The sequence below is a fragment of the Pecten maximus genome, chromosome 5 (assembly GCF_902652985.1).
Source record: "Pecten maximus chromosome 5, xPecMax1.1, whole genome shotgun sequence".
Lineage (NCBI taxonomy): Eukaryota > Metazoa > Mollusca > Bivalvia > Pectinida > Pectinidae > Pecten > Pecten maximus.
Window position 1 is genome coordinate 25370599 of NC_047019.1, and position 27943 is coordinate 25398541.

Genomic DNA, 27943 nt, shown 5'->3' on the forward strand with positions numbered 1-27943 from the left:
AAATGATTCAGTTCTGGACATTTTCTTTTTAAATATTGTTTTCTTGGAATTTAGTAGAAAAGATAGAATAAGACTGCAATACACATAACATACTCTACTTTATCTATAGTTCTTGAAAACAAGTCATTAAATGACCCGTTTTCCTATGAAAAAGTACAACGTCATGAGGAATTGTTGAAAACACGAGGAAAATCACTTTCCATCCTTCAGTCGTACACATTTTCCGGGTATGTTTAAAAAAAGCGCAATCGTCAGAACTTTTTGAATGTTCTAAAACAATCCACGTTGTATATGAACGTGTCGAACAGAGACATACAAATGTGTGTCTCGAATGAAACAAAACCTTTATTTACATGCTGTGAAATATTTTAATTTTGTAGTTTGCCTTTCCACTGTATGCTAATCTCGACTACATTCACATTTCATGAAAATCTTGTGACGTCGTTCTGGCAACAGGTCTACTTTCCGTCCATTGTTATACACACTCAGATACTGTACATATGCATCACTCATATAGACGATTTTCAGAAGTTGTTTCGGTGAATAAACATATAATTGAACAAATGTGAAAAGATGTTTTAATCTTGATAAAGTAGATAACTTTTTCATCGTTTTAGCCTGATCTTCGAGTTACTTTTAGATTACTCGGCTATTATGTTGATATAGGATTCATCCTTAAAAGTGAAACTGTCTACTATTAATGAATAGATAAATAGATAAACAAATAAACGAAATCAGCATCAGAATGGTAGCATCAATTAGCCTGGTGATTCTGACGTCACTACCCCATTGATGTGGCGTTTTCAGAATATCTTTAGATTGACATAATTGATATAGAAGACACTTACCCTCCCAGAACAACCTCCTAATTCTCTAAGTATTTGTCGGTGTCACCGTATTTTTTATTTTATTTAGTTTTTGTTTTTTTTTCGTGTTTCGGATTCTTTCACCATGCAATCGATAATGGGTGATATTTTCCCTTACACATGAACTTTCTATCATGTTCTATCATGTTATATTTTTGATATTACAATCTAATCTAAATGGTTGGGCGCGTTTCCTTTCAGTTTTTGCATATCAGATGTTATATTACAACTTGAATGGTTGGAAATGAACGAATAAACTCATAAAAGTTTATATGAAAATTTTTGGCCAAAAGGTAACTTTCTACATATGATTAGCAATATAATCAGCTAACATCTACACATCATTGATATGATGTATATTATCACAGGCGTCTGCATCTGGTTAGTATTAATAGAAAAGATATATTAGCCCATATATTAGGAGTAGGTATATATAGCATTTATTAGACTTTGAAAACTTGAATAATTAGTATCAATGTTGAAATTTGCATCAAAGTCTTCAATCAAACATTTATAAGACCTATCTTTATAAACAAACAATGTAATAGATCAAATATACCCAATTTTTGTACCATGCATTATTGTTTTTCTAATATTTGCTAATTGTTGTTTATAAAATAACATTTCGACACAATGAGACAACAATTTCCAAATTTATTATACATCTGTCTGAATTTCTTATTTTAAGGTTCCTTCTTCATAAGATGTTATAACTTTATCTCCTTTTACTTGATTTACTTTTAAATAGAAAATTGTACAAATGTATTGTTTATGTACCTATACACTGACTTTCAACCACTATAAGGCCACCCTCACAGAGGGTGACACAACATTTATTAATTAAATGATCAAATACTGATTGATTATAGAAGAACAAAACATATAAAATACATATAATACATTATTGGCCACCCTCACAGAGGGTGACAAAACATTAATTAATTAAGTGATCAAATATATTGATTGATTATATAATAACATAACATAAAAAAATCACATGTAATATATTGGGAGCCACCCTCACAGAGGGTGACAAAACATTAATTAATTAAGTGATCAAATATATTGATTGATTATATAATAACATAACATAAAAAAATCACATGTAATATATTGATAGCCACCCTCACAGAGGGTGACAAAACATTAATTAATTAAGTGATCAAATATATTGATTGATTATATAATAACATAACATAAAAAAATCACATGTAATATATTGATAGCCACCCTCACAGAGGTTGACAATACATTTATAAATAAAGTGATCAAATATATTGATTGATTATAGAAACACAAAATATATACAGGTAATATATTACTTTAATAAACTTATAGCAAATTGTAAACAAGGAGGTAGAGGGTGAGAGTTCAAAAATAACGTCGTTGTTTATAAGTTTTTAAAAGGGTATGCTAGCGATTCAGCAAATTTAAAAAGATGTCTGCCTGATCCGCGAAAAAAACTTCTTGTATTGGCGTTTTCCATTCAAAGGTTAGGTTAAACGCTTAACTGCCTTCCATTTTTTTTAGCGTATACGTTATCGGAGCTCTAAATCTATAATTGAGTATTTGTTTCCAGGCCGTCTCATCCTTGGTGAATCCATGGCTAATCAACAATTAATAACTGTCTTTGTCCATCACTAGGTGACAGTATTAGCAGAGTTTTTCTATATTCACCCGCACTTACTACAATTGTACTCTTCAATATTTTGTAGGAAGCAATATAAATAAATGGCTTAACGGAGATATTAAAAGAAGCTTTTATTTAACCTATTGTGTAAGTATTCTTTTATTCCAAACCGATATTAAAGACTTTATTGCCATCATAATCTATCCCTAATGAAGTGAAGCATGTACTTCCCTATTTTAAGTTTTTTTTGTTTGCTGAAAATCCATGATATCTGGTCTTGAAGAATTTATTTCTAAGCCCAGTTTGTCCTAACAAACACATAACCATGTTATTGTCCTAACAAACATATAACCATGTTATTGTCCTAACAAACATATAACCATGTTATTGTCCTAACAAACATATTACCATGTTATTGTCCTAACAAACATATAACCATGTTATTGTCCTACCAAACACATAACCGATTTATTCTCCTAACAAACACATAACCATATTATTGTCCTATCGAACACATAACCATGTTATTGTCCTAACAAACATATAACCATGTTATTGTCCTAACAAACATATAACCATGTTATTGTCCTACCAAACACATAACCGAGTTATTCTCCTAACAAACACATAACCATATTATTGTCCTATCGAACACATAACCATATTATTGTCCAACCCAACACATACCCATGTTATTGTCCTACCAAACACATAACGATGTAATTGTCCTACCAAACATAAAGCCAGGCTGTTGCCCTTACAGAATATAAATGAACTATATTAAGCGGTATTGATATCAAAATACCAGGGCTTTATAGGACTGTTTATATCGAAGAGTTTGGAAGGTCGACAGTCGTAGTCAAACAACTCACAGTCTGGTTCAAACATCTTACTTAATCTATCCATGTCTTCTCTGTCCAACGTGGAAAACGCTTCTAACAAAGCGTCGTTTTTGTTCTGTTTAGCTACGTTTTTGTCACGTGCATCTCCGATTCCTTTGTGTATTAATTCTGTAAGGATTTCCCTGGTCATTCTCTCACTTTTCTCTCTTGTTGTTGGATATTTGGAGTTTTTACTGATAATACCTCTAATTTGAAACTTTTTCCACATTAGTTTTTGCGCTTCAAAGAATGAAACCCCACACTCTCGGAAACGGTTCCGAAACAAAAATAGCAGTTTCACCTGATCATAAATTGTGTCATTCAGAGTCTGTCCATGGAAATCATTTTCCAGCGATTTCCTTAGTCTTGTTTTCCCCATTCGATCCAATAGATAAAAGGTGTCTTCCGAAAGGCTTTCTAGTTTACCTATTATATCATACTTGTAGTGACATATATCACAATGTTCATATTGGGGAGTGAAATGTCCATTCCTTCTGATATTGTAATTCTCGTCATACAGAACCGTCTTAACAAACTCTCTGAATGTGACATCATGACCACACTTTAAATCCATTCTGCTCGGATTCTTTCTGACAACCGACACCGCAAACGCACCATAAGCTTTCCAAAATATGACATTAGGTGAAAATAATTTGTCAACGTAACCGGAAAATAACCGGCCAAATGGTTCTCGGACAAACATAAAAGATAATGCTTTCTCTGTGAAAGCAGCACGCTGATTTTCAGGCAGAAGACGTAAAGAATCAAACGTTGTCAAAGTGGCGGATACGGACGGGAGGAAAGGAGAGTTGGCATTTGATTCTCCATTCACAATCTGAAAAATACAAAAATTATAAAAATGCGCCATTGTAGAATTCTTGGGAATAACCAACCAATTGAAAAAAGTAGACTTTTGAAACATCTCCTGTATATAGAAAATTGAGTCAGGGATAAGATGTCTTGCAGCCACTGATTAGCCAGTATGTTCTAAAGTAACAAAATAGATATGTAGCCTGATAGGTAACTATCTATAGGAAATGTTTATATAGATTTCGTAAGTCCGGTTGAAATTCTTTTTCCAAAAGTTCAGGTCAAAACAGGTAAACAAAACAGGTAAACATTTAAGATTTTTGAGATTTTTAACGCGAAATTCATCCATTTTCAAATGGCTACACTGGGAAAAATTTGAGCTGAGGTACCCAACTTGTTTTTTTTTTATTACGTGTTATATGGGACCCTAAACATTTGTTATAAAGCATAATTGCCATATTGAATTCAAGAATTTTATTGGTATACTCCAAAACGTTTACACTGAAGTCTATGGAAAAACAATTGTTTGGTTGGTCCCGCATACTCCCAAATAATCTAAAAATCTAGTTGCACACATGTATTAATGGCAATCAAAGATGCTCATTTACGCTCTCTTTACATTAAAAATGGTCATATGACTGGATGCTTGACCGGGTGAATCCTTGCGACATCAATATTTAAAAATAACTAGCCACCTTTATTTTTATCGCGAGATTTGTCACGGGCCGAGAACGAGTCTTCCAAAACGTACACTACACATAAACTGCACATATAGCTGTTCGTTAACTTGCCGATTCCAGCCCCTTCTACGTTTTTTGGTAGAATCTGTGTTGACTGATATCTCTCCAGTTGCATTGTGGGACTAATTTACGCAGAAACTTGGTCCGTCGGACCAAGTTATTACTTTTGGGAATTTTACGTATACTTTCATAGATACACATTTCCTACAGTTTCGTATTAAGTCTGAAAACTGTAAAGAGGTCAAAATGTGAACATTTATACATATTTCTTTGGGAGTATAGGGTTTTTATTCTCAGCATCAGATAAAGTCAATTTTAAACGATATAGTCCTTATAATGTAAATCCTTATCAGAATATAACATACGTTATCTTATAAAAAAAGGATTAAAAACAGTGAATGCTGAGTTGATCTGTTTCTTAATTTCTTTAATTAACGTTGACATAACTTAATATCAGCGATGTTACGAGCTTTGATAACTTCAACGAGATTCAAATTGGCTATTAACGTAGAACTGTTACACAATCAAACTGGTAGTCAATAACGTACGTTTTGAGTATTTTAACGGTGAAATAATCGGAAATTATGATAAAAAAAAATACCCCAAATTTTATTTACACACTCTATCTTTTCTCCCAAACAATGTCTTGGGATATGTCTGTGTTTCTTTTACTCTTTTTAGCGCTGACTTTGTTAATGCTTTCTTTAAAGTACATACATCAGAACCCCGGGTTTAGAACTGCATTATGAGATTCAGGAGCTCCTCTGCTTTGAAAGACAATCACATGCATTGTTCTCTATTGTCCCGCTACTCTGAAAGACAACCAAATGCATTGTTCTCTAGTGTCCCCTCTACTCTGAAAGACAATCATTTGCATTGTTTCTCAATTATTTCCTGTCTCTCTTCTCCGAAGGACACTCATATGCCTTGTTTCTCTATTAATCTCAGTCACTCCGCTCTGAAGCAAATATGCTTTGTTTCCCTGTTTTGCTGGATCGTAAATGATGTAGGTTTTGAAGAACAATCCTCCAATTTTCCCGTTCAGGTATACAGGAATCCTTCATGGAGCAATTTGTCAGAAAAAAGATAATTTACACATGTCTCGGTATGGGTGGTTGTAGCTTGCTTGATGATAACAATTTGAAAAAAAAATGATATGAGCGTTAATGAGAAAATTATATTGTTAAACTGTGAAACATTCATAACTTACCCGAAATACCCGTTTCCAGAATGTAGACGCTGACTTCTGTACGGCACAATAGGCTAGTCGTTGTTTTCGATCGATGATGATACGTGATAAAGTATCGCCTTTGCGGCCCACAAACTTAGATCTGTTCTCTGCACACATCTTTGTGATCCGATCCCTCCTCACCTTATATACATCCTTCATAGGTGATGTATTGTTATTCAGTTTGATCTTTATAGCTTTTTGTTTGTTCTGAAATTATTAATGACAGATAAACCGTATTTGTAAATATTACAAAGAGTACGAGAGTATATCAGCAAACAATCTAATGGTATGAATGTGAATGTCTTTGGGAGCCAATATAGTCGTCAAACTTGACAAGAAATCAAGATTTGGGCTCTAACATAAACGGTCAAGGGATGAGAAAATGAAATATTTGAAATAAAAAAGAAGGTTTGTGAATCTACTGACTGTACTAATAGGACGTACCAGTTCTAAGTACTTGTATTACTGCATACAAAAGTTTAGATACATCCAATCAAGATCGATAAATCATATGGTTTGGTGTTCGTCTTCAGAGATGAATTTCAACTCTTGTACAGTTCCTGATAATGGTATCTGTATAAATCAAGCCATGGGTGAGATTTATGAACAGAACATAGTTCACACTCCAGGAAGTTATCATCTGCTTCACAGTTCATTTTGAGCGAATTGGAATACAAGGACAAACAGTCAGGTCGTTGATTGGCAGGCTACAGAATTTATATACGTAAGTGTTAAAGTAACGGCATAAGGTTTTTCTCCGAGCTGATATTCGTGTGTTTTCGTTCTCGGTTCATTACACAGACACTGCAATGGACATGTGTGTTATCTCAGGCATTACTCGAAGTGTTGAGCAATAAGCAGGTGGTATCAAAAACCATATTTGGAAAGTCATGCCTTCGGGAAAGAAACAATAGCTCATCTCGCGTTGTCCAGCTCTTGGACCACAAGCGAGTTAAAGAGGACAAAAATGTACAAAAAGAAGGAAAGTGAGCACAACCAGATGTTTAATCTCGTAATTCAAAACACATAGAAAATAGGCACAAATTTTATGAACTCCTTTCAAAACAAAAGAATTTCGATAAAGTTGGGTATATTGTAAATATTGCAACAAAAACATTTGGCTGTGAAATTTTCCAAACATATTCTTACCTTTTCGTCTGAGTTTGTCTTAATGTTCACTAGGTTGAGCGCCTGTGGTAAATCTGAAATAAAGATAAAACTTCATTTCTGCTTTTGGTCCAAAAATGACCTTTTAAAGTAACAAATGCAGTATCTCAAAAGTTGTTCACGTCTTGATAAAAAAGTACTGAAGCTTGTAAATACATTTGGAAGTGTTCCAGGCAAGAAACGTGATTACTTACGGAAAAGAAACACGCTTACATTAAACATAGCGAAATACGTCATGAAAACATAAGAAAAGGACACCACTGTTGCAGATTAAACACAAGGAAATACGTCATGGTAAATTAGTCGCAGGGTAATATTTCAGTAGCTTAGACACAAGGTAGAATGTCATGGTAGATAAAACACAAGGTCATATGTCATGGTAGATAAAACACAAGGTCATATGTCATGGTAGATAAAACACAAGGTCATATGTCATGGTAGATTAGACACCAGGTAATATGTCATGGTAGATTAGACACAAGGTAATATGTCATTGTAGATTAGCCACTAGGTAATATGTCATGGTAGATTAGACACAAGGTAATATGTCATGGTAGATTAGACACAAGGTCATATGTCATGGTAGATTAGACACTAGGTAATATGTCATGGTAGATTAGACACAAGGCAATATGTCATGGTAGATTAGACACAGGGTAATGTGTCATGGTAGATTAGACACAAGGTAATGTGTCATGGTAGATAAGACACAAGGTCATATGTCATGGTAGATTAGACACAAGGTAATATGTCATGGTAGATTAGACACAAGGTCATATGTCATGGTAGATTAGACACAAGGTAATATGTCATGGTAGATTAGACACAAGGCAATATGTCATGGTAGATTAGACACAAGGTAATGTGTCATGGTAGATTAGACACAAGGTAATGTGTCATGGTAGATTAGACACAAGGTCATATGTCATGGTAGATTAGAAACAAGGTAAATATGTCATGGTAGATTAGACACAAGGTAATATGTCATGGTAGATTAGACACCAGGTAATATGTCATGGTAGATTAGACACAAGGTAATATGTCATGGTAGATTAGACACAAGGTAATATGTCATGGTGGATTAGACACAAGGAAATACGTCATGGTAGATTAGACACAAGGTAATATGTCAGTAGATTGGACACAAGGTAATATGTCATGGTAGATTAGACACAAGGAAATACGTCATGGTAGATTAGACACAGGGTAATATGTCATGGTAGATTAGACACAAGGTAATATGTCATGGTAGATTAGACACAAGGTTATATGTCATGGTAGATTAGACACAAGGTAATATGTCATGGTATATAAGACATAAGGTTATATGTCATGGTATATAAGACGCAGGTAATATGTCATGGTAGATTAGACACAAGGTCATATGTCATGGTAGATTAGACACAAGGTAATATGTCATGGTAGATTAGACACAAGGTAATATGTCATGGTAGATTAGACACAAGGTCATATGTCATGGTAGATTAGACACTAGGTAATATGTCATGGTAGATTAGACACAAGGCAATATGTCATGGTAGATTAGACACAGGGTAATGTGTCATGGTAGATTAGACACAAGGTAATGTGTCATGGTAGATTAGACACAAGGTCATATGTCATGGTAGATTAGACACAAGGTAATATGTCATGGTAGATTAGACACAAGGTCATATGTCATGGTAGATTAGACACAAGGTAATATGTCATGGTAGATTAGACACAAGGCAATATGTCATGGTAGATTAGACACAAGGTAATGTGTCATGGTAGATTAGACACAAGGTAATGTGTCATGGTAGATTAGACACAAGGTCATATGTCATGGTAGATTAGAAACAAGGTAAATATGTCATGGTAGATTAGACACAAGGTAATATGTCATGGTAGATTAGACACCAGGTAATATGTCATGGTAGATTAGACACAAGGTAATATGTCATGGTAGATTAGACACAAGGTAATATGTCATGGTGGATTAGACACAAGGAAATACGTCATGGTAGATTAGACACAAGGTAATATGTCAGTAGATTGGACACAAGGTAATATGTCATGGTAGATTAGACACAAGGAAATACGTCATGGTAGATTAGACACAGGGTAATATGTCATGGTAGATTAGACACAAGGTAATATGTCATGGTAGATTAGACACAAGGTTATATGTCATGGTAGATTAGACACAAGGTAATATGTCATGGTATATAAGACATAAGGTTATATGTCATGGTATATAAGACGCAGGTAATATGTCATGGTAGATTAGACACAAGGTCATATGTCATGGTAGATTAGACACAAGGTAATATGTCATGGTATATAAGACACAAGGTAATATGTCAGTAGATTGGACACAAGGTAATATGTCATGGTAGATTAGACACAAGGTCGTATGTCATGGCAGATTAGACACAAGGTAATATGTCATGGTATATAAGACACAAGGTAATATGTCAGTAGATTGGACACAAGGTAATATGTCATGGTAGATTAGACACAAGGTAATATGTCAGTAGATTGGACACAAGGTAATATGTCAGTAGATTAGACACAAGGTAATATGTCATGGTAGATTAGACACAAGGTAATATGTCATGGTAGATTAGACACAAGGTAATATGTCAGTAGATTGGACACAAGGTAATATGTCAGTAGATTGGACACAAGGTAATACGTCAGTAGATTAGACGCAATGTAATATGTCATGGTATATAAGACACAAGGTAATATGTCAGTAGATTGGACACAAGGTAACATGTCATGGTAGATTAGACACAAGGTAATATGTCATGGTAGATTAGACACAAGGTAATATGTCATGGTATATAAGACACAAGGTAATATGTCAGTAGATTGGACACAAGGTAACATGTCATGGTAGATTAGACACAAGGTAATATGTCATGGTAGATTAGACACAAGGTAATATGTCATGGTATATAAGACACAAGGTAATATGTCAGTAGATTGGACACAAGGTAATATGTCATGGTAGATTAGACACAAGGTAATATGTCAGTAGATTGGACACAAGGTAACATGTCATCACAAGGTAATATGTCAGTAGATTAGGCACAAGGTAATATGTCATGGTAGATTAGGCACAAGGTAATATGTCATGGTAGATTGGACACAAGGTAATATGTCAGTAGATTATACACAAGGTAATATGGCATGGTAGATTAGACTCAAGGTAATATGTCAGTAGATTGGACACAAGGTAATATGTCAGTAGATTAGGCACAAGGTAATATGTCATGGTAGATTAGACACCAGGTCATATGTCATGGTATATTAGACACAAGGTAATATGTCATGGTAGATTAGACACAAGGTAATATGTCATGGTAGATTAGACACAAGGTCATATGTCATGGTAGATTAGACACAAGGTAATATGTCATGGTAGATTAGACACAAGGTTATATGTCAGTAGATTAGACACAAGGTAATATGTCATGGTAGATTAGACACAAGGTAATATGTCATGGTAAATTAGACACAAGGTAATATGTCAGTAGATTAGGCACAAGGTAATATGTCATGGTAGATTAGACACAAGGTTATATGTCATGGTAGATTAGACACAAGGTAATATGTCATGGTAGATTAGGCACAAGGTAATATGTCATGGTAGATTAGACACAAGGTAATGTGTCATGGTAGATTAGACACAAGGTAATATGTCATTGTAGATTAGACACTAGGTAATACGTCATGGTAGATAAGACACAAGGCAATATGTCATGGTAGATAACCAAAAGGAAATACGTTATTATAATTAAAACAAAAGAAATCCGGCATGACAGTTTAAACAAAAGGAAATACGTCATGACGGTTAAAAGAAAAGGAAATACGTCATGGTAGATTATCATAAGGATATTCGGTATTATTGCATGGCAGCAAACATGGTGTATTGTAACTAATGACATGAGACATCCTGATTGACATGGATTTAAAGTCATTGATACATTTTGGGTCATGACGTTTCAACAGAAATATGTGTTGTTTTATTACTGATGTATTTCATGAGAGCAACAAGTATTCTGCATGCTCTGACAAGATGACTAAATATACGTAGAGTGCATATAAATAATAACAATCAATTATCTAACAAAACTGACAAACCTTTCTGTTGTGGTTTAAAGTCCATTCCAAAGAATAAGGCTAGTGAAATGAAAGCAAGCAGCACAAGAAAGCCTTTTAACAGAGATACCCGCATCTTCCCAGAATAAGCATCCACTTTTTTACCGATAGCTTATATCCCAAATATATATTATTATAAGAATGATTCGAAAAATATGATTCACGCAAAGTTTTATGCTTAAAACATTGTAAAATTAAAAACGAAAATATGATATAATCAACATACAGTTATTGAAGTAACTTGAGAGTTTCAATGACTTAACACAATGCAACAAAAAGAACTTTACATTATAAAATTTCTATACAAGGACATGTACTCATATATACTTGAATCTGATCGGACACGTGGACCAACACTACGATACAATAACAAACGGAGATAAGGACCAGTCACCACCCCACTGGTCTACATTAATGGAAATAGATTAATTGTCCTAAGGGCATGTGTAACATTACATAAGTTAATGATCGTATAAACCATGTCTTCACGATGACTTCATAGATTGAAAGTTAACTTGATACACGTATGCCTGGGATCGTCAAACATATAGCATTGTAAAATAGAACGAAACAAATTCCATGTTGAAAGGTTAGAAAAGTGAGGAAAGTGAGAACATGTGATAACGATAAGAAAAGGTTAGAAACGATCAGAAAAAGTTAGAATGTTAGAACGGTGAGAAAAGGTAAGAACGGTTAGAAAGGTTAGAACGATTAGAAACGATTGAACGGTCAGAACGGTTAGAAAATTAGAACGATTAAAAAGGTTAGAAAGGTTAGAAAGCTAGTTTTAGTTCGCTATTCAAAGGAGTCTTGTCCTTCATGTGTACAAGAATGTTCGTTTTGTAATGAAGGTACTGACCGTTGGCCGGTGTTTTTTCTCCGGGTAGTCCGGCTTTTCTCCACCTTCAAAACCTGGCATGTCCTTAAATGACCTTGGCTGTTAATGTGTTAAAGAAAATAAACCAAACCAAAAGTTGTGTAATGATGTCATGCGCAATATTTCTCAAAAGTATAAAAGAAACTGTGAAATGTTCGTCCTCACATTTTAGGGTTGGGTAACATTATTATTTACATAAATCATAAACCTAAAGCACTTGGTCAGTCTATATTCAAAGAAAAAGTAGAAGACAACGATTCAATTCTCAGACTGAATAAGTTTGGATAAACATTCTGACCAATTATCAAAATTACTGCATTTATACAGCTGATTTAATCGGTCCTACCATGTGAATAGAAACAAACAAGCTGTGACCAGTCGCAAAGAAAATACTGCATTTCTGTTAATACTATATGACGTAGATTTTGCAAAATTTAGTCTAACTTATCACTCTGCTAAGAAAATCCGTATGTTCAACTGAACAAAATAGAAAGTTCTTTTTTTACTGAATTTTAACATTTATAACAATGCAAACAATGCTTTGTCAATTACTCTAACATTAAACAATTTCCATTAACACAGTTAATATTCTGTTTGAGAGGTGAAGCGACGGAAATCGTTAGTACAGGTAAGGTATGCTATTCTAATATAGCTTAAAAATAACTGCACAGAATAGACATTTGTTATTCAGTCAGTCTACTATCAGAAATTTGAAATCCTGCCCTTGTATTGCAGTACTTTGTTGGCGTAAACTCACCTCAAATTATCAAGTGTGTATTTACCCGTTCTGTACTGCCTACAGCTACATGTAAAGTAATAGAAATCATAGGCATTTATGTATGTGTAGTTTACAGTTACGACAATAGTAAATAAACAGTTATATAATGCATTACATACAAAGAATGTGGTTTTTCTCTTTATTTCTTGAATAAATATATACATTTCATCTTTAAAATGCTACATGCCTGACGCGTTTGTAATTTTGTCATACTTCTATAGATAGTTTGTCGAGTTAAATTACAGGTACAATACCAAATCCCGTACACCCAGCGGTCATTGCCATAGTGAGAAAAGTTGTGATTGACTCTAATGTATATCTATTTCAGTAATTTACTTAGAGTAACTGTTATTGCCCTTCGGGTCCATCATGCACAGAAAGGGGTAGATCTAAGTGAAGAGATGTCAGTACATTGTAGAATTGTCCTGAACTTTACTCAGGACGAGAATACTCATTTAACAAAGTGGATATACATATATATGGAGCTATAAAGATGTTGAGGTCGCTAACGAAGGGTATAATTGCACTCGGATTAATTTCACTAGTTGTGTTCGTACGATGGAGTTATAATCAACAAAAGGGAGGTTTGTGAATTTTGTACATATTGTTTCCAGCACGTAATATTAGTATACTTTATACTTATATATGGATTTTTTTACTTTCACAAAATTTGTATGTATTGTATTGTATTCAAGCCAGGAATGCTAGTAAATTGTTTAAAATGAATTATGTAATTAAGTATGTGCCCGATATGAACGAGATCAGCATTATACATACTGTAGATAAGCAGAATGAAATTAAAATCGAAATGGATCTGTGTGCTAAACTACTCTCTGTATGGTTTCAAGATTTTACTAGTCTATTATATTACTCGGAATTAGGTAATATCTAAAGTGGTTTGATTAAATAAAGTATATACCCCTTTACCCTGCACAGTTCCTTGACAGACGCACAGGAATGAAATAAAAACCTACACATATTTTAATGATGTAGCAGATAACTGTATCAATATTTTATTTCATTAATATAATGATTTGATATAATATTTTATGTTTGAGCCTATACATTATATGTTCTAGACCTCTGGACCTCAATTTGACTGCGTATACGGTACTATGCGCGCAATTGACAACATGCATTTTCTTTGGTAAGCACGTTAGAGCTCCATAGGATATGTTCGTTGCCAACTGCGAGCATACTACTGTTCACGCAGTCAATATGAGGTACAACCTTTATATTTACATCGTACAAATCGTTTAAATGCAGAACTAAGAAAAATCAAATTCAGGGTGTGTTACGACATTGGCAACTACGGCAGCCGTGGTAAGTAAAATAATATAGTTCTAGTTCCAGTATTGCAAACAACATTTAAAAAAAACAACTCAACCTTCTTGTTTCAGATCTTTTATGATTTTAATCGATTGATATATTCATAATCCACAATTTCGGTTTTAAAATCATTATGGTCATCAAGCACAGCGTGTATTGACACAAATTAAGTAGGGACGTGGTCAAATGTTCTGTTGGAACCATATGCTTCAGCCATTTGTCGTTAGTTTACCTCGTGGAGAAGTTAAATATGTACTTATTCCCCTAATATTCAGCTTAGTTTTTGACAAAATATTCCCTTGACGTAAGCTTTTTGTGCAGAGATCATCGAGTAACAGGAGAAAACGCTGAAATTGCGTTGACCAGTCCTTTCAAAATGCCGCCATCTAGTTGACGTTGCGTTAACGTAACAAATAGACGACTTCATGATTATGGTGCCGATTCCCGCGCTTATCAATCCGCTGAGCCTATTTTCACTGCGTATACGCTAGTTTATTCGCAGTCAGAGTTTATTAAGCTGAAAAAGGGATAGATGTAAATATTATGACGTGTTTTCTCGTGTTTAATCTACCATGACGTATTCTCTCTAGTTACCTACAATAGCGTATTTCTCTTGTTTGATTATAAGTTAATATCAATGTGATGCTCTTCAATTTCTTAAATAAAAAAGCTTTGCATTCCTCAACTAAGATTGTAATAATTTTTTTTGCAACAGTATTTAGAATACTTGTAATTATATCGTTTCAGAATTACTCCACGAGTCGAACGTCGTGTATAGTGACACAAATCTAGAGAAAGAGGTAAGATAATGTTATTACTTTTTAATGTATATAACAGTAACAAACATGCAGTTGATAGTTCCAGAGGTATGGAGGTATGAGTAAGATATAGTTTGTTAAAATTGATGGTTTCCAGAGGTGTGGGTTATATACATTTTTTTTGTCGGTTAGATACAGTTTGTTATAGTTGATAGTTTCCAGAGGTGTGGGTTATATACAGTTTGGTAAAGTTGATGATTTCATGAGGTTTGGTTTAGATACAGTTTATAATGGTATAATGGATACTTTCCAAAGGTGTTTTTAGATACAATTTGATAAAGTTTACGGTTTCCGGATGTGTGAGTTACATACTGTTTGATAAAGTTGATGGTTTCCGGAGTGGTGAGGTAGATACCGTATGTTAAAGTTGATGTTTACCAGAAGTGTTTTTAGATACAGTTTGTTGAAGTTGGCTTTCTTCCCGGAGGTGCGGGTTATTCATACAATTTGTTACATAATGTATAATGGATGCTTTCCAAAGGTGTTTTTTAGATACAATTTGATAAAGTTAATGGTTTCCGGAGGTGTGAGGTAGATACCGTATGTTAAAGTTAATGTTTTCCGGAGATGTGGGTTAGATACAGTTTGTTAAAGTTGACGGTTTCCATAAGTGTTGGTTAGATACAGTTTGCTAAAGTTGATGATTTCAGGAGGTTCGGTGTAGATACAGTTTGTTAAATTTTTTGAAGAGGTGTTGAGGTATTTGTACTGCTCGCTGGTTGGAAATCTATACTGTATATAATTAGAACTGTTACATCCTAGCAGAGCAGTCATGAGATTCACTAACCTTCATTCTTATTCCAAATATTGAATTTACCGGCCCTTTGAACGTTAAGTGTCTTTCACAATTATATCACTGGGTTATGTGTGGATATCGTATTGTATGTAACATTTGTTTTTATCTCAAATCTTTTATTCATAATTTCAGGACAAACAAACAAATAAGAACATCGCACAGAATAACAATAGATCAGTCGGAGAGGATGTATATAAGGTGAGGAGGGACCGAATCGCAAATATGTGTGCATATAACAGGTCTATGTTTGTGGGCCGACAAGACCACTGTCGCAATACTTTGCCAGGTATCATCATCGACCGAAAACAACGACTAGCCTATTGTGACATAGTTTGTTAAAGTTGATGGTTTCGAGAGGTGTGGGTTACATACAGTTTATTATGGTTGGTAGTTTCCAGAGGTGTGGGCTACATACAATTTATTATAGTTGGTGGTTTCCAAATGTGTATGTTAGATACAGTTTGTTATAGGTGATGCTTCCCGGAGTTTAGTATAAGATACAGTTTGTTATAGTTGAAGGTTTCCGTAGGTGTGAGTTATATACAGTTTGGTATAGTTAATGGTTTTTGGAGATGTGGGTTCGATACAGTTTGGTAAATTTGATGGTAACCATAGGTGTGAATTAGATACAGTTTTTTTTTATAGTTGTTGGTTTCCAGAGGTATGGGTAAGATAGTTTGGTAGAGTTGATGGTTTCCAAAGGTGTTTGTTCGATACAATTTGTTGTAATTAATGGTTTCCGGAGATGTGGGTTAGATACAGTTTGTTAAAATTGATGGTTTCCGGAGGTGTGAATTAGATACAGTTAGGTACAGCTGTTGGTTTTCCGGAAGTGAGGGTTGGATACAGTTATAGTTGCTGGTTTCCGGAGGTGTCGGTTAGACAGAATTTGGTACAGTTGATGGTTTCCAGAGGTGTAGATTAGATACAGTTAGTATAGTTGATGGTTTCCAAGTTTGGGTAGATACCGTTTGTTAAAGTTGATGTTTTCCAGAGGTGTTTTTAGATACAGTTTGTTGAAGTTGGCTTTTTTCCCCCGAAGGTGCGGGTTATTGATACAGTTTGTTATAATGGATGCTTTCCAAAGGTGTTTTTAGATACAATTTGATAAAGTTAATGGTTTGAGAGTGATGTGAGGTAGATACAATTTGGTACAGTTGATGGTTTCCGGAGGTGTGAGGTAGATACCGTATGTTAAAGTTGATGTTTTCCGGAGATGTGGGTTATATACAGTTTGTTAAAGTTGACGGTTTCCATAAGTGTTGGTTAGATACAGTTTGTTAAAGTTGATGATTTCAGGAGGTTCGGTTTAGAAACAGTTTTTTAAAGTTTTTTAAGATTTGTTGAGGTATTTGTACTGCTCGCTGGTTGGAAATCTATACTGTATATAATTAGAACTGTTACATCCTAGCAGAGCAGTCATGAGATTCACTAACCTTCATTTTTATTCCAAATATTGAATTAACCGGCACTTTGAACGTTTACTGTTAAGTGTCTTTCACAATTATATCACTGTGTTGTGTTTGGATATCGTATTGTATGTAACATTTGTTTTTATCTCAAATCTTTTATTTATAATTTCAGGACAAACAAACAGATAAGAACATCGCACAGAATAACAATAGATCAGTCGGAGAGGATGTATATAAGGTGAGGAGGGACCGGATCACAAAGATGTGTGCAGAGAACAGATATAAGTTTGTGGGCCGACAAGGCCACTATCATGATACTTTGACACGTATCATCATCGACCGAAAACAACGACTAGCCTATTGTGCCGTACAGAAGTCAGCGTCTACATTCTGGAAACGTGTATTTAGGGTAAGTTGATGTTGCTTAACTGTGATATCTATTCCACAACTATTCTTTTAGAGACACTTCGTGTACTTGATTTCAGCATTAGTTCGGATTAAAGCTTACAGTGCAGTTTAAAAAGCTTCCATTTGAGATTTTAAGCAACGTTTTAGTTTTGAGAAAGCGTTTCTGAGATATTCCTTGTAATGACCGTATGTTTCGGTCATGATATCTAAGGAAGTGCGGATATTTGAGATTTTGCTCTTCATGGAGCGCATGTGGGTTAATGTTGCGTCCCGTTTTGTTGCTCATTAGTGTATTCATGTAAAAAATACATTGTTGTACATTGTTGCAACTTGTACATTCCAATGACGTCACATTGTTTACAGATCCCGCGTTGTGTCTGCACTGCCTGACACGAAGGCTTCATTCTGTGTTTTTTAGTGTTTTGTTAGTTTTCTTACAATTCAATTGATCAGGTATGATTAAACAACCCCAATCAATATGAGGTGTGAATGTAATTTTAAGTTTAAACGGCATGTTGCGAAAAATACTTCAACTTTCACTTTGACAGTGCATTCGTGATCGGAGCTTCGATCGGCTGTCATGGCAACGACGAGGACGGTGGTTTTATAACAGTGTCGAATTTACAAACTTGCATGTACAGCTGAAAACGTCTAACTATACTTTATGTCTTTGGAAATCATCTGTAAATAATTATTTGAATTAATTACGATCAATTGCATTCGTTTATTAACGTTTGTTCTTTTCTATATGCCGATTTCGATACCTAAAACACTGAAGAGTTCCAATATTGGAGAATGAATATTAACACTTGCTCTATAAATCGTTCTAGAGCACCCGACTACCCTAAATCAATAATTATGAAACAGGTAAGAGCGTGAAGGTAATTGTATGAGAACAACGAAAAGTGCTGTACATTCTTACGAAAATGACAAACATCGTCAAAATTACTTAAAAAGTAGTCAATTAATCGGCATTTCGTCAATTAAGACCAGTTTATAACGCCGTTATGTAACCATACTTGAATAAATAGAAGAATGTACGGCACTTTTTCTTGGTTTCTTAGCACGATGAATAAGTGCATCATATTTGTTTGTACGACAAAATACGTTGGTCGGGTGCTCTGGCCATATTTACCGACCAAGTGTTAATGTAGTCCTTCGTGCCGGTCACGTGACCACGCGAGAACAGGAGGACCGACGAAAACATCCCGATAAAGACGTTGGACACCTAACATTAAAATCCGATCAAGAAAACAAACAGAACTTACCGGGAAATCATTAAATATTGAATTTATATAAAAACATGACGATTTTTGTTCTTTTTAATTATAAATGCAACATTAACCCACATGCGAGACAAATAAACAGATTCGAACCTATTTAAAATGCAATTTCACCTGTGATTAATATTCTACACCACATGCCTTGATCTTGTGAATAACAACGAACTTATCTGGATTCTGAATAGAGTAACAAAGCTAGACTACTTGTTGGCAACTATTTACAATAGGTTACAATACGATATTTTAAATATTGTTTTTTTTCTCTGTCGGATATAACTGGAAATAGCGCTGTTTTTACACGCTTTTGCATATAAGGATATAATACTGAAAGAGGGTCGGGTTGGGGTGTATCTCGGAAACGATTACTGAAAATGAAACTTTTAATGTATCGACTGGAAGATTTTTAGCTTAAAATGAGTTGCACTGTCAGCTTTAATCTAACTGCCAGGAGAGTTTCACAAGCTGTTAATAGAGACGGTGTATGAGGGAATTGTGTAAACCCCCAAGATAAAAAAGTACATTATTTTAAAGGTTGTCTGAATAAGGAGCGAATGAGATATGTGATGCAAGAGCCATGTATCTCTCCATCTTGCATAGTGGTAAGGACACAATATAGAAACAAGGCATATTATGTTTTCTTAATTGAAAAGTGGCTAGAAACAGTTCCAAAACAAGGCATGTTGTCCTTCAATGAAAGTGGCGTGAACACAGTAGCAAAACAATGCATGTTGTTGTCGCGCAACGAAAAGTGATGAGAAACAATAGCAAAGCAAGACACATAGTTGTCCTTCAATGACAATTGGTGAGGACACGATAACAAAAACAAGTTATGTGGTTGTTCCTCAATGAAAGTGGCGAGGACACACTAGCAAAACAAGGCATGTAGTTGTTCCTCAATGAAAGTGGTGAGGACACAATAGCAAAATAAAGCATATGAGTTAAGAGAAGATTAAGAAAATTTAGAAGGAAGCAATGTGTCTGTCCGTCAGAATAAAAGTGCAGATCATAACAGAGAAATGAAATATGGTGAATTTTTCGACCATAACGTCCAGGCATAATAAATAATCAAAACAAGAGATTGTCCTTCAAAGCAGAGGTCATGTGATAGTGGAGAAACGCGACATGTTGATGTCCAACCGCGCAGGGCAGGTCTCGCCAGAGAAACGAGATATGTGCATCAGCGCAGGGCAGGTCTCGCCAGAGAAACGAGATATGTGCATCAGCGCAGGGGAAGGTCTTAGCAGAGAAACGAGACATGTTTTTTTCCTCTGAAGAGAGAGGGGTAGCAGGAAATAATAGGGAAAAATTGTTTTTAATAGGAGAAGAGAAAAGTTCAACAGAGAAAAAGAACATAACATTAGGATTTAAAACATGTATCAAAATGTGTTAGAAGATGAAAACATGTTTTCTCATGTATTTCTTATCACCCTGAATGCGTGAAAGTTTGATGTATTCGTTCTGATAAGGTAATTGACATAGTGTAGATTACTCCTGTGACTGCTCAAATGCACCAGAGAATCATTATGATGTAAAGAAATAAGCATACCAAACTTCTGAAATCTTTTGATTTTGTTAAGTAATTTGCTATACTGTTATTTGGCAACTGTTGAAATACATCATGGTAATGATAGTTGGGCTTGGTGAAAGTAGATAAGGATCAGGACCCATTAACAGTTTATCTTGATTTTTGGACTTACTTTTAAGTATGACGGCACATTGATGATAGAGTGTGTTTTGGCAGGTTATGTTGATCATGAACATTGGAATAGAACACATGCATAGCCGGACATGAGTGTTTGTTTTGCATATTATCATTTCAAGGCAATAACTTTGATGTTATATTAGTGTACTTTTAATAAAAACACAGGTTTTCGCTTTTGACAACAGCACTATAATTTCTGCATGCCGATATGTTCCTGGACTGTCTCCCCCTTTCTTTTTTAAGAGATCATCAATTCGATAGTTATACCGATACACAATTGTATAATTTTCCATATCTTTATGCCTATTACAAAATGCTTGACCCTCCAAAAGTTAAAATGTATGTTATTAAATAGCAAGTTTAAGATTGTTCAAGGTCTACGTTGATAGACGATAGCATTTTTAGGGTAATTTCCAGAAACGCCGAGATAATTAGATTATGTCAACGTAAATAAACAAAGTCAGCAATGGAAATTGACTATGATCTGAATATGAAGTTATGAAAGCAGTTTTCAGTTGACGTGTTATAACATTCTTGTTTTCCAGATTGTGAATGGGAACTCAGCTGCCGCCTCCCCTTTTGATCCATCCGTCTCAGCCGATTTGATGAAGTTCGATTCTTTACGTCTTCTGCCTGAAAATCAGCGTGATGCTTTCACGGAGAAAGCATTATCGTTCATGTTTGTTCGGGAGCCATATGGCCGGTTATTTTCCGGATACATAGACAAATTATTTTCACCTAATGTCATATTTTGGAAGAGTTATGGTGCATTTGCGGTATCGGTTGTCAGAGGGAATCCAAGCAAAATGGATTTGAATTGTGGTCATGATATTACGTTCAGAGAGTTTGTTAAGACGGTTCTGTATGACGAGAAACACAATATCAGACGGAATGGACATTTTACACCCCAATATGAACATTGTGATATATGTCACTACAAGTATGATATAATAGGTAAACTAGAAACCCTTTCGCAAGACACGATTTATCTATTGGATCGAATGGGAAAAACAAGTCTAAGGAAATCGCTGGAAAATGATTTCCATGGACAGAGTCTGAATGACACCATCTATGATCAGGTGAAACTGCTATTTTTGTTTCGGAAGCGTTTCCGAGAATGTGGGGTTTCATTCTTTGAAGCGCAAAAACTAATGTGGAAAAAGTTTCAAATTAGAGGTATTATCAGTAAAAACTCCAAATATCCAATAACAAGAGAGAAAAGTGAGGGACTGACCAGGGAAATCCTTACAGAATTAATATACAAAGGTATCGGAGATGCACGTGACAAAAACGTAGCTAAAAAGAACAAAAACGACGCTTTGTTAGAAGCGTTTTCCACGTTGGACAAAGAAGACATGGATAGATTAAGTAAGATGTTTGAACCAGACTGTGAATTGTTTGACTACGACTGTCGACCTTCCAAACTCTTCGATATAAACAGTCCTATAAAGCCCTGGTATTTTGACATCAATACAGTGTGAGACATCAGTTTATGTAAGTGTCAGGTAGACGTCATTGTTCTATCCGTTACATCATTTACACAAATAATACGTAAAAGGATTTCTACGCTCCACCTTGCGGGATATTTGATCCATTAAGGACCATACAAGGATCTCCGTATAATATATTATATTAGCTGTGATGCTGATTTTATACCTATGCCATATTGGTATGCCAAAGCAAATCTCGCAGAAATTTTATAGGAACTTTATGCGTTAAAAAAGACTTACAGGTATCATTCTGAATCCGTCTCAGTAACAGTTTATTATTGTTTGCTTTTGTTGTTTCTTTATATATATTTCTCTGTACGATATCAATACGATATCATTCTGCATCCGTCTTTGTAATAGCTTATTTTTCTTTGATTTTGATGTTCTGTTATGCAGACATTCCTATTCGATACTAATACAATGTCACTAATTCAGATGTAATTCCAATTATATCGTCGTTGGGTTCAGACCATCGAGGTACATGTATAAAATTATGTTGGGAGCTCGAATCTCCAAAAATACGTTGTTCAGCGTGTTGGAAACAGCAGGATGTTCATTGATCATGGATAAAGGGGTGAACATTGCAATCTATTGGATTTTGTTTCATATCTATAATTTGGAACCAAATCTTTGCCTAACCCTTACCTCTGTGCCGGCGTTATTACGCCTTCCCCTAGCCAAATAATCACAGAAGGATTTTTTAATAAAATCCTTCCTTACCAACGCCATCAAAGAAATTATCCCATTCTCTAGAAATAGCACAGACTGCGTTCTTACAATTTTTATTTAGCTAAATATGATAAATGATTGTAACTCACTCTGATGAATACATCTGTAAAAATATTTTTAGAAGCAAGATGTACAAATCTGTGTTAAAGTTTTAGGTCAATGATTGTGGATAGTTTAAACCGATACACCGAATTATGTTACTATGATTTCGGACAAAATGCCATTTTCCTGTATCAGGACATCGTAAGTATACAGATACACGTGTATAGAGACATGTATAGAACAATTCTAAAACACCCGATCGATTCAGGTTTGTAAAATCAGTATAAGAAAGTTGAATACCTTAACCTTACATATCACCTAGTTCTGATAGGTTTTTTCCTCCATTTTGCCATTCATGTTCAAACTTACCTTAAAAAGTATCTGCGAAACTATTAGGAATAGCACTCCTTTATAGATCTAAGTAGAATATTAATATTACGTATTTATGAAGGCATGTAGTCTTGTATTATGTATGTAGTGCTTAATCATGATTCAGATATAACATTACCAACTCTGTTACATACATTGTGTGAAGATTTTCCAAAAAAAGAAGCTTATCCTATTAAATGATAAAGGAATAAGAAGTGCTTTTAATAATATTTCAAAATCTTTGTAGTAGTTAATGTAATTTTGAATAATTACATGCAATGCTATGATGCTTATAACCCAAGGTGAAGAATAAGTAAACAAAAAAACATGTACACACTGATTATCAAATTTAATTAGGTAAAACATGTGCCGAAGTGCCAACCAGTGAGTTTTACAGGTACATTTTCCTGTTGGCACCGAGACATATTTTAGGAAAAAGACTACAATGCCTATCAAAACAAACTGTCCACTATGGAAAAGAATGTAGGCTTTTAGATATACACCCGTCGTCAGTGATAGCGTATTGTTAGAACATTGGTGCATTCATATGACAACTGAAGTATGGAATAATGGGTCGCTGTGTACTATAACGGCCAGGAGCGAAAACGTAAAACTTGATAAGATGAAATAGATAATGTAAACAATCGGTGTCTACTTGAACATGTATTTCACGCCTCGGGTGTACACTGTGCATGCGTTATCAATTAATTAAAGTGACTGGGAACGATACGTGTCTGATCATATTTACTTAAATAGATATAAGATATTGTGTGAAGATATTTAAGGTATCGATTTCTGTTATGAACAGGTGTCGTTCATTCCTGGCTATAAAAATGGTCTAACCGAGACTTATTACTATTCATTTACTATACTGAATATAGTTTATCTACAAAATTAAGCGAAAATGAGTAGCTTGCTACGTAAACATTATATATGTAAATATTAGATAATTCGCTCCCTGTAAACCATATTGTTGATTTGCTATTTTATTCCTAAACGAAATTGGACGATAGTTTTACGATATCGCAGATCAGTGTCGAAAACTTACACCTATGGAGAACTGATATGCATTCGAAAGAAAGGGACATAGTGGTATATCTACGATCAAATTTGCTCGGTAAAAATATCAAATCTATGGGCGTTCAAAATATAGAACAATCAAAACTTCTGGAAAACAACAAAACCCTTCATTTCAAACAAAGGCTGTCAAAATGAATTAGCTTTTGTTTTGGAAGAACATGAGACATAACAAATGAACAAACTATAGAAGCAGACACCTTCAATAACTTTTGTAAACGTCGTGTAGATGAAGACTTCATAAACAGTTTAACAATATTAACAACAAAATAGCAACAGGTGGTACGACAATATCTCATTAAACTACAACGATAGCAGAACCTAGCATTATTAAACCAGTCGCTACATTTTTGAATCCCTCACACACACGTCAATATTTCTAGACAAATAAAAACAACAAATATAAATACAAATATAAATACAAATGAGTACACCAGACAAAGACAGTTTCAGACCAATAAGTATACTCTCCACGCTTACCAAGATCTCTGAGAGATCGTCGAGGGATTCATACACCCCCAACGCAGTGACTTCTTTCATGTTGTCTTTCTTTCCTACCTCTCTTCCGGCATTGCTGGATATTGGTGCAAAAGAGCATTATTGAGGGTCATTAAGGATTTGAAAATGGCACTTGACAAGAATAAGCATGTAGGCTGCATATTCATGGATCTCTCAAATGCATTTGACTGCCTGCCTCAGTATCTTTGAACTTAAACTTTAACATTATGGACGTTCAATGTTTGCCCCGATCTAATGTCAAACTACTAAGGAAAAACAATGTAAAACTAGGAACAATTACCATTACATTTTCGGAATCTATAAAGGAGTATCACAAGGCTCAATTGCATGTCCGCATCTCTTCAATATTTCATAAATGACATATTTTGCTTCACCAAATACTGAAACGTATACATCTACGTAGATGAAATCACATTAAGCTTCACTTCACTTTGAAAACACCACTACAAACAGACAGCAATTCACTTATACAGTGGTTCGCAGACAACAGGAAGCAAGCAAATCCAGGCAAATGCCATGTACATGTAATGGCAGTAGGTAACAAAACACAAGAAAATATCACTTTTCAACTAGGAAAAAAAGAAAAAAAAAAAAACGGAAACAGTTCAGGAAAGACACTAAAAATTTATGACGCACACAAAAATTTATCAGCCCGTTCAAAATTACTCTCACTCTAAATTAGGAGACTTTTGCCATAGACGTATTCAAGATCAGCAACAAACAAACACCAACCTACCTTTACGGCATTAGAGATACGTCGCACACATTTAGATACTACAGTGCTTCACTTCAAATATACCACATGTCAGGACCACAAAACACTCATTTCGATCAGAAGCACAACAATCTGGAATGCCCTACCAGGCCACTTCAGAACAACCACACAAACACAATTAAAACACTCATGTATACCTGGTACAGGCCAAAATACGGCAAATAGGCACATAGTCAAGACCCTCTTTAAAATTTCTTTTAGCTAACCTTAACTGCAAATGCATGTATTACCATTTTATGTTTTAAGTAGCAAGGGTGTTTTAATCAACTGTGTTATTATGTACTCCTTTAATGTGTCGGATTGAATAGCTCAGTAGAGCTAATGGTATTTTGTTTTTACCTTGTACTGACGATAAATAAACTTGATTTAAGGTATGACCAACAGCTAGTACGAGTTCGCCAATATCATAGATAATTCGTTCGCGACACTAGGGTACGAGTTCGCCGAATGTGGGTACGGTTTGGTTTTGGTACGGGTTGGTTTGAGTACGGGCTAGCTACAGGTATTATTCCTCCAAATAACCTACATCACTTGATAACTTAATACGGACATTGTTGAAAATCGTTTTGTTGGTAAATGTTTCCTTGATAAACCTATTCGTTATCGTTGCCCGATCTATGCAAGTCTTGCTATCAATAAACCAGAAAGTATGGAAATTATGGAAAGTATGGAAAGTATAAGAAGTAAGGAAAGTATGACAAGGATGCACTTCATCAGGAGAAAATTTCTGAAAAAACTGGGATGACATCATGAATATTACCGATGTAGACGAATCGGTTAGAAAATTTAGTACAGTTTTATTAGAAATAACTAGTAAACACAGTAGGCAAAACGACATCCTTGGATAGAACACAACAGCAACAAACTTAAAGAATGTAAATAGAGGATATCTAACAGTGTGTTCAGTAAAAACAAATATATTTCACAAGTGTGGCTAATATTTTGATATTTTTTGTTATAATGATAGAGGAATTATGTCGAATGTTGAAAAGGAAAGATTTTACCTAATTATTGTCGATGGTGAAACTTTGACTGATGATACTATGAAAGAAAATGCTTTTAGTGAACAAAATGTTATTGTTACGACTGACGACTTCGTAATAAACCAACACGCTATGTATACAACACAAAAGAAATACAGTAATTATCAAATGCCCAGTGGTCAATCATTGATGTTATCGCATGCCCTAAGGGTTCTTACGTAAAGGTGATAACTATAGTATCAATTTCGGAAATATCTGTGTCCTATAAACTTTATATATATCTTGTGTAATATATTGTCTCCTGTTAAAGCTTTATATCAGAAATGTATATAGCAATTCTGCACTGTTTCTCTACACGGTAAGCATGATCAGCGTAGCTATACAAACTTAATTAAAGGTATTTCATCTCCGATAGTGAATTACACACATGCACTCCTTCTCGCTACATATTGATACATTTATACCAACAGTGTTATTACATATTAGACAAACAATGTAAAAAAAAAGAATAATGTTAGCATCCTAAAATGTATCGTTTATAAGACTGAAATTTAGTGTGTACATCCTAAACATAGAGGCGGAGCACGATCCAAGTCATTCCGGATACACATACTATACGATGTATATTAACAAAGATAAAATCAGAAGTAAAAAAGCTTTTAGAGGATTGAAGTAGTCTAACAATCGGTTTACAATAATAACTTATTCTCATAACAATTTTTTGTCCTATCTTATTAATTACTTTTCATAACTTTTTTTTAAATATGAGTATCATCACATCAAAATCAATACTAAATAGAGCATTATGTATGTCCATTAATCCATAGGCTTTCTACAATATTGACTTATAAAGTGTTATGTATTATTCTGCAATAGGCATTATTGCTTTTTTGCACATAATAAACATACCTATGAACATAGTGGAACTTAATTAAATGCATACTAGTATTAATATTGAGTAGGAACAGTTACATATATAATACTATTTTTGTACGGTTTCAACCAACAATGAATGATTGATAAACTGATAAATGACTTTTTTCTTCACGATATTTCTGACTAAAGTAACCTCATTAAGAATT

General features: G+C 34.5%; 2 protein-coding genes across 3 annotated transcripts; one reads left to right on the top strand and one right to left on the bottom strand.

Moving 5' to 3' along the window:
- Positions 1-564: 564 nt before the first annotated feature.
- LOC117327643 (carbohydrate sulfotransferase 11-like) lies at positions 565-11811 on the bottom strand. The gene is made up of 4 exons (XM_033884707.1): positions 11457-11811; positions 7308-7360; positions 6138-6365; positions 565-4212 (listed from the first exon to the last, which is right to left on the bottom strand). The coding sequence occupies exons 1-4, from the start codon at positions 11548-11550 to the stop codon at positions 3277-3279; spliced, it is 1311 nt and encodes a 436-aa protein (XP_033740598.1). The 5' UTR covers positions 11551-11811; the 3' UTR covers positions 565-3276.
- Positions 11812-13554: 1743 nt separating this feature from the next.
- On the top strand, positions 13555-23687 carry LOC117327644 (carbohydrate sulfotransferase 9-like). Of its 2 annotated transcripts, XM_033884708.1 has the most exons (5): positions 13555-13713; positions 15206-15258; positions 16205-16270; positions 17657-17893; positions 21423-23687. In XM_033884708.1, exons 1-5 carry the CDS (start codon positions 13623-13625, stop codon positions 22356-22358), a joined length of 1383 nt encoding a protein of 460 aa, XP_033740599.1. In that variant the 5' UTR covers positions 13555-13622; the 3' UTR covers positions 22359-23687. The 2 variants fall into 2 exon arrangements, with proteins under 2 accessions (XP_033740599.1, XP_033740600.1); XM_033884709.1 differs by lacking the exon at positions 16205-16270.
- The last annotated feature ends 4256 nt before the right edge of the window (positions 23688-27943 follow it).

Coding starts and splice junctions, on each gene's coding strand:
- LOC117327643 (XM_033884707.1), bottom strand. CDS start 11,550: ATGCGGGTATCTCTGTTAAAAGGCTTTCTTGTGCTGCTTGCTTTCATT. Junction 7,361..11,456: donor CTTTAAACCACAACAGAAAG/GTTTGTCAGTTT, acceptor TCTTTATTTCAG/ATTTACCACAGGCGCTCAAC. Junction 4,213..6,137: donor TCTGGAAACGGGTATTTCGG/GTAAGTTATGAA, acceptor TGTATTTTTCAG/ATTGTGAATGGAGAATCAAA.
- LOC117327644 (XM_033884708.1), top strand. CDS start 13,623: ATGTTGAGGTCGCTAACGAAGGGTATAATTGCACTCGGATTAATTTCA. Junction 13,714..15,205: donor TTATAATCAACAAAAGGGAG/GTTTGTGAATTT, acceptor ATATCGTTTCAG/AATTACTCCACGAGTCGAAC. Junction 15,259..16,204: donor ACACAAATCTAGAGAAAGAG/GTAAGATAATGT, acceptor TCATAATTTCAG/GACAAACAAACAAATAAGAA.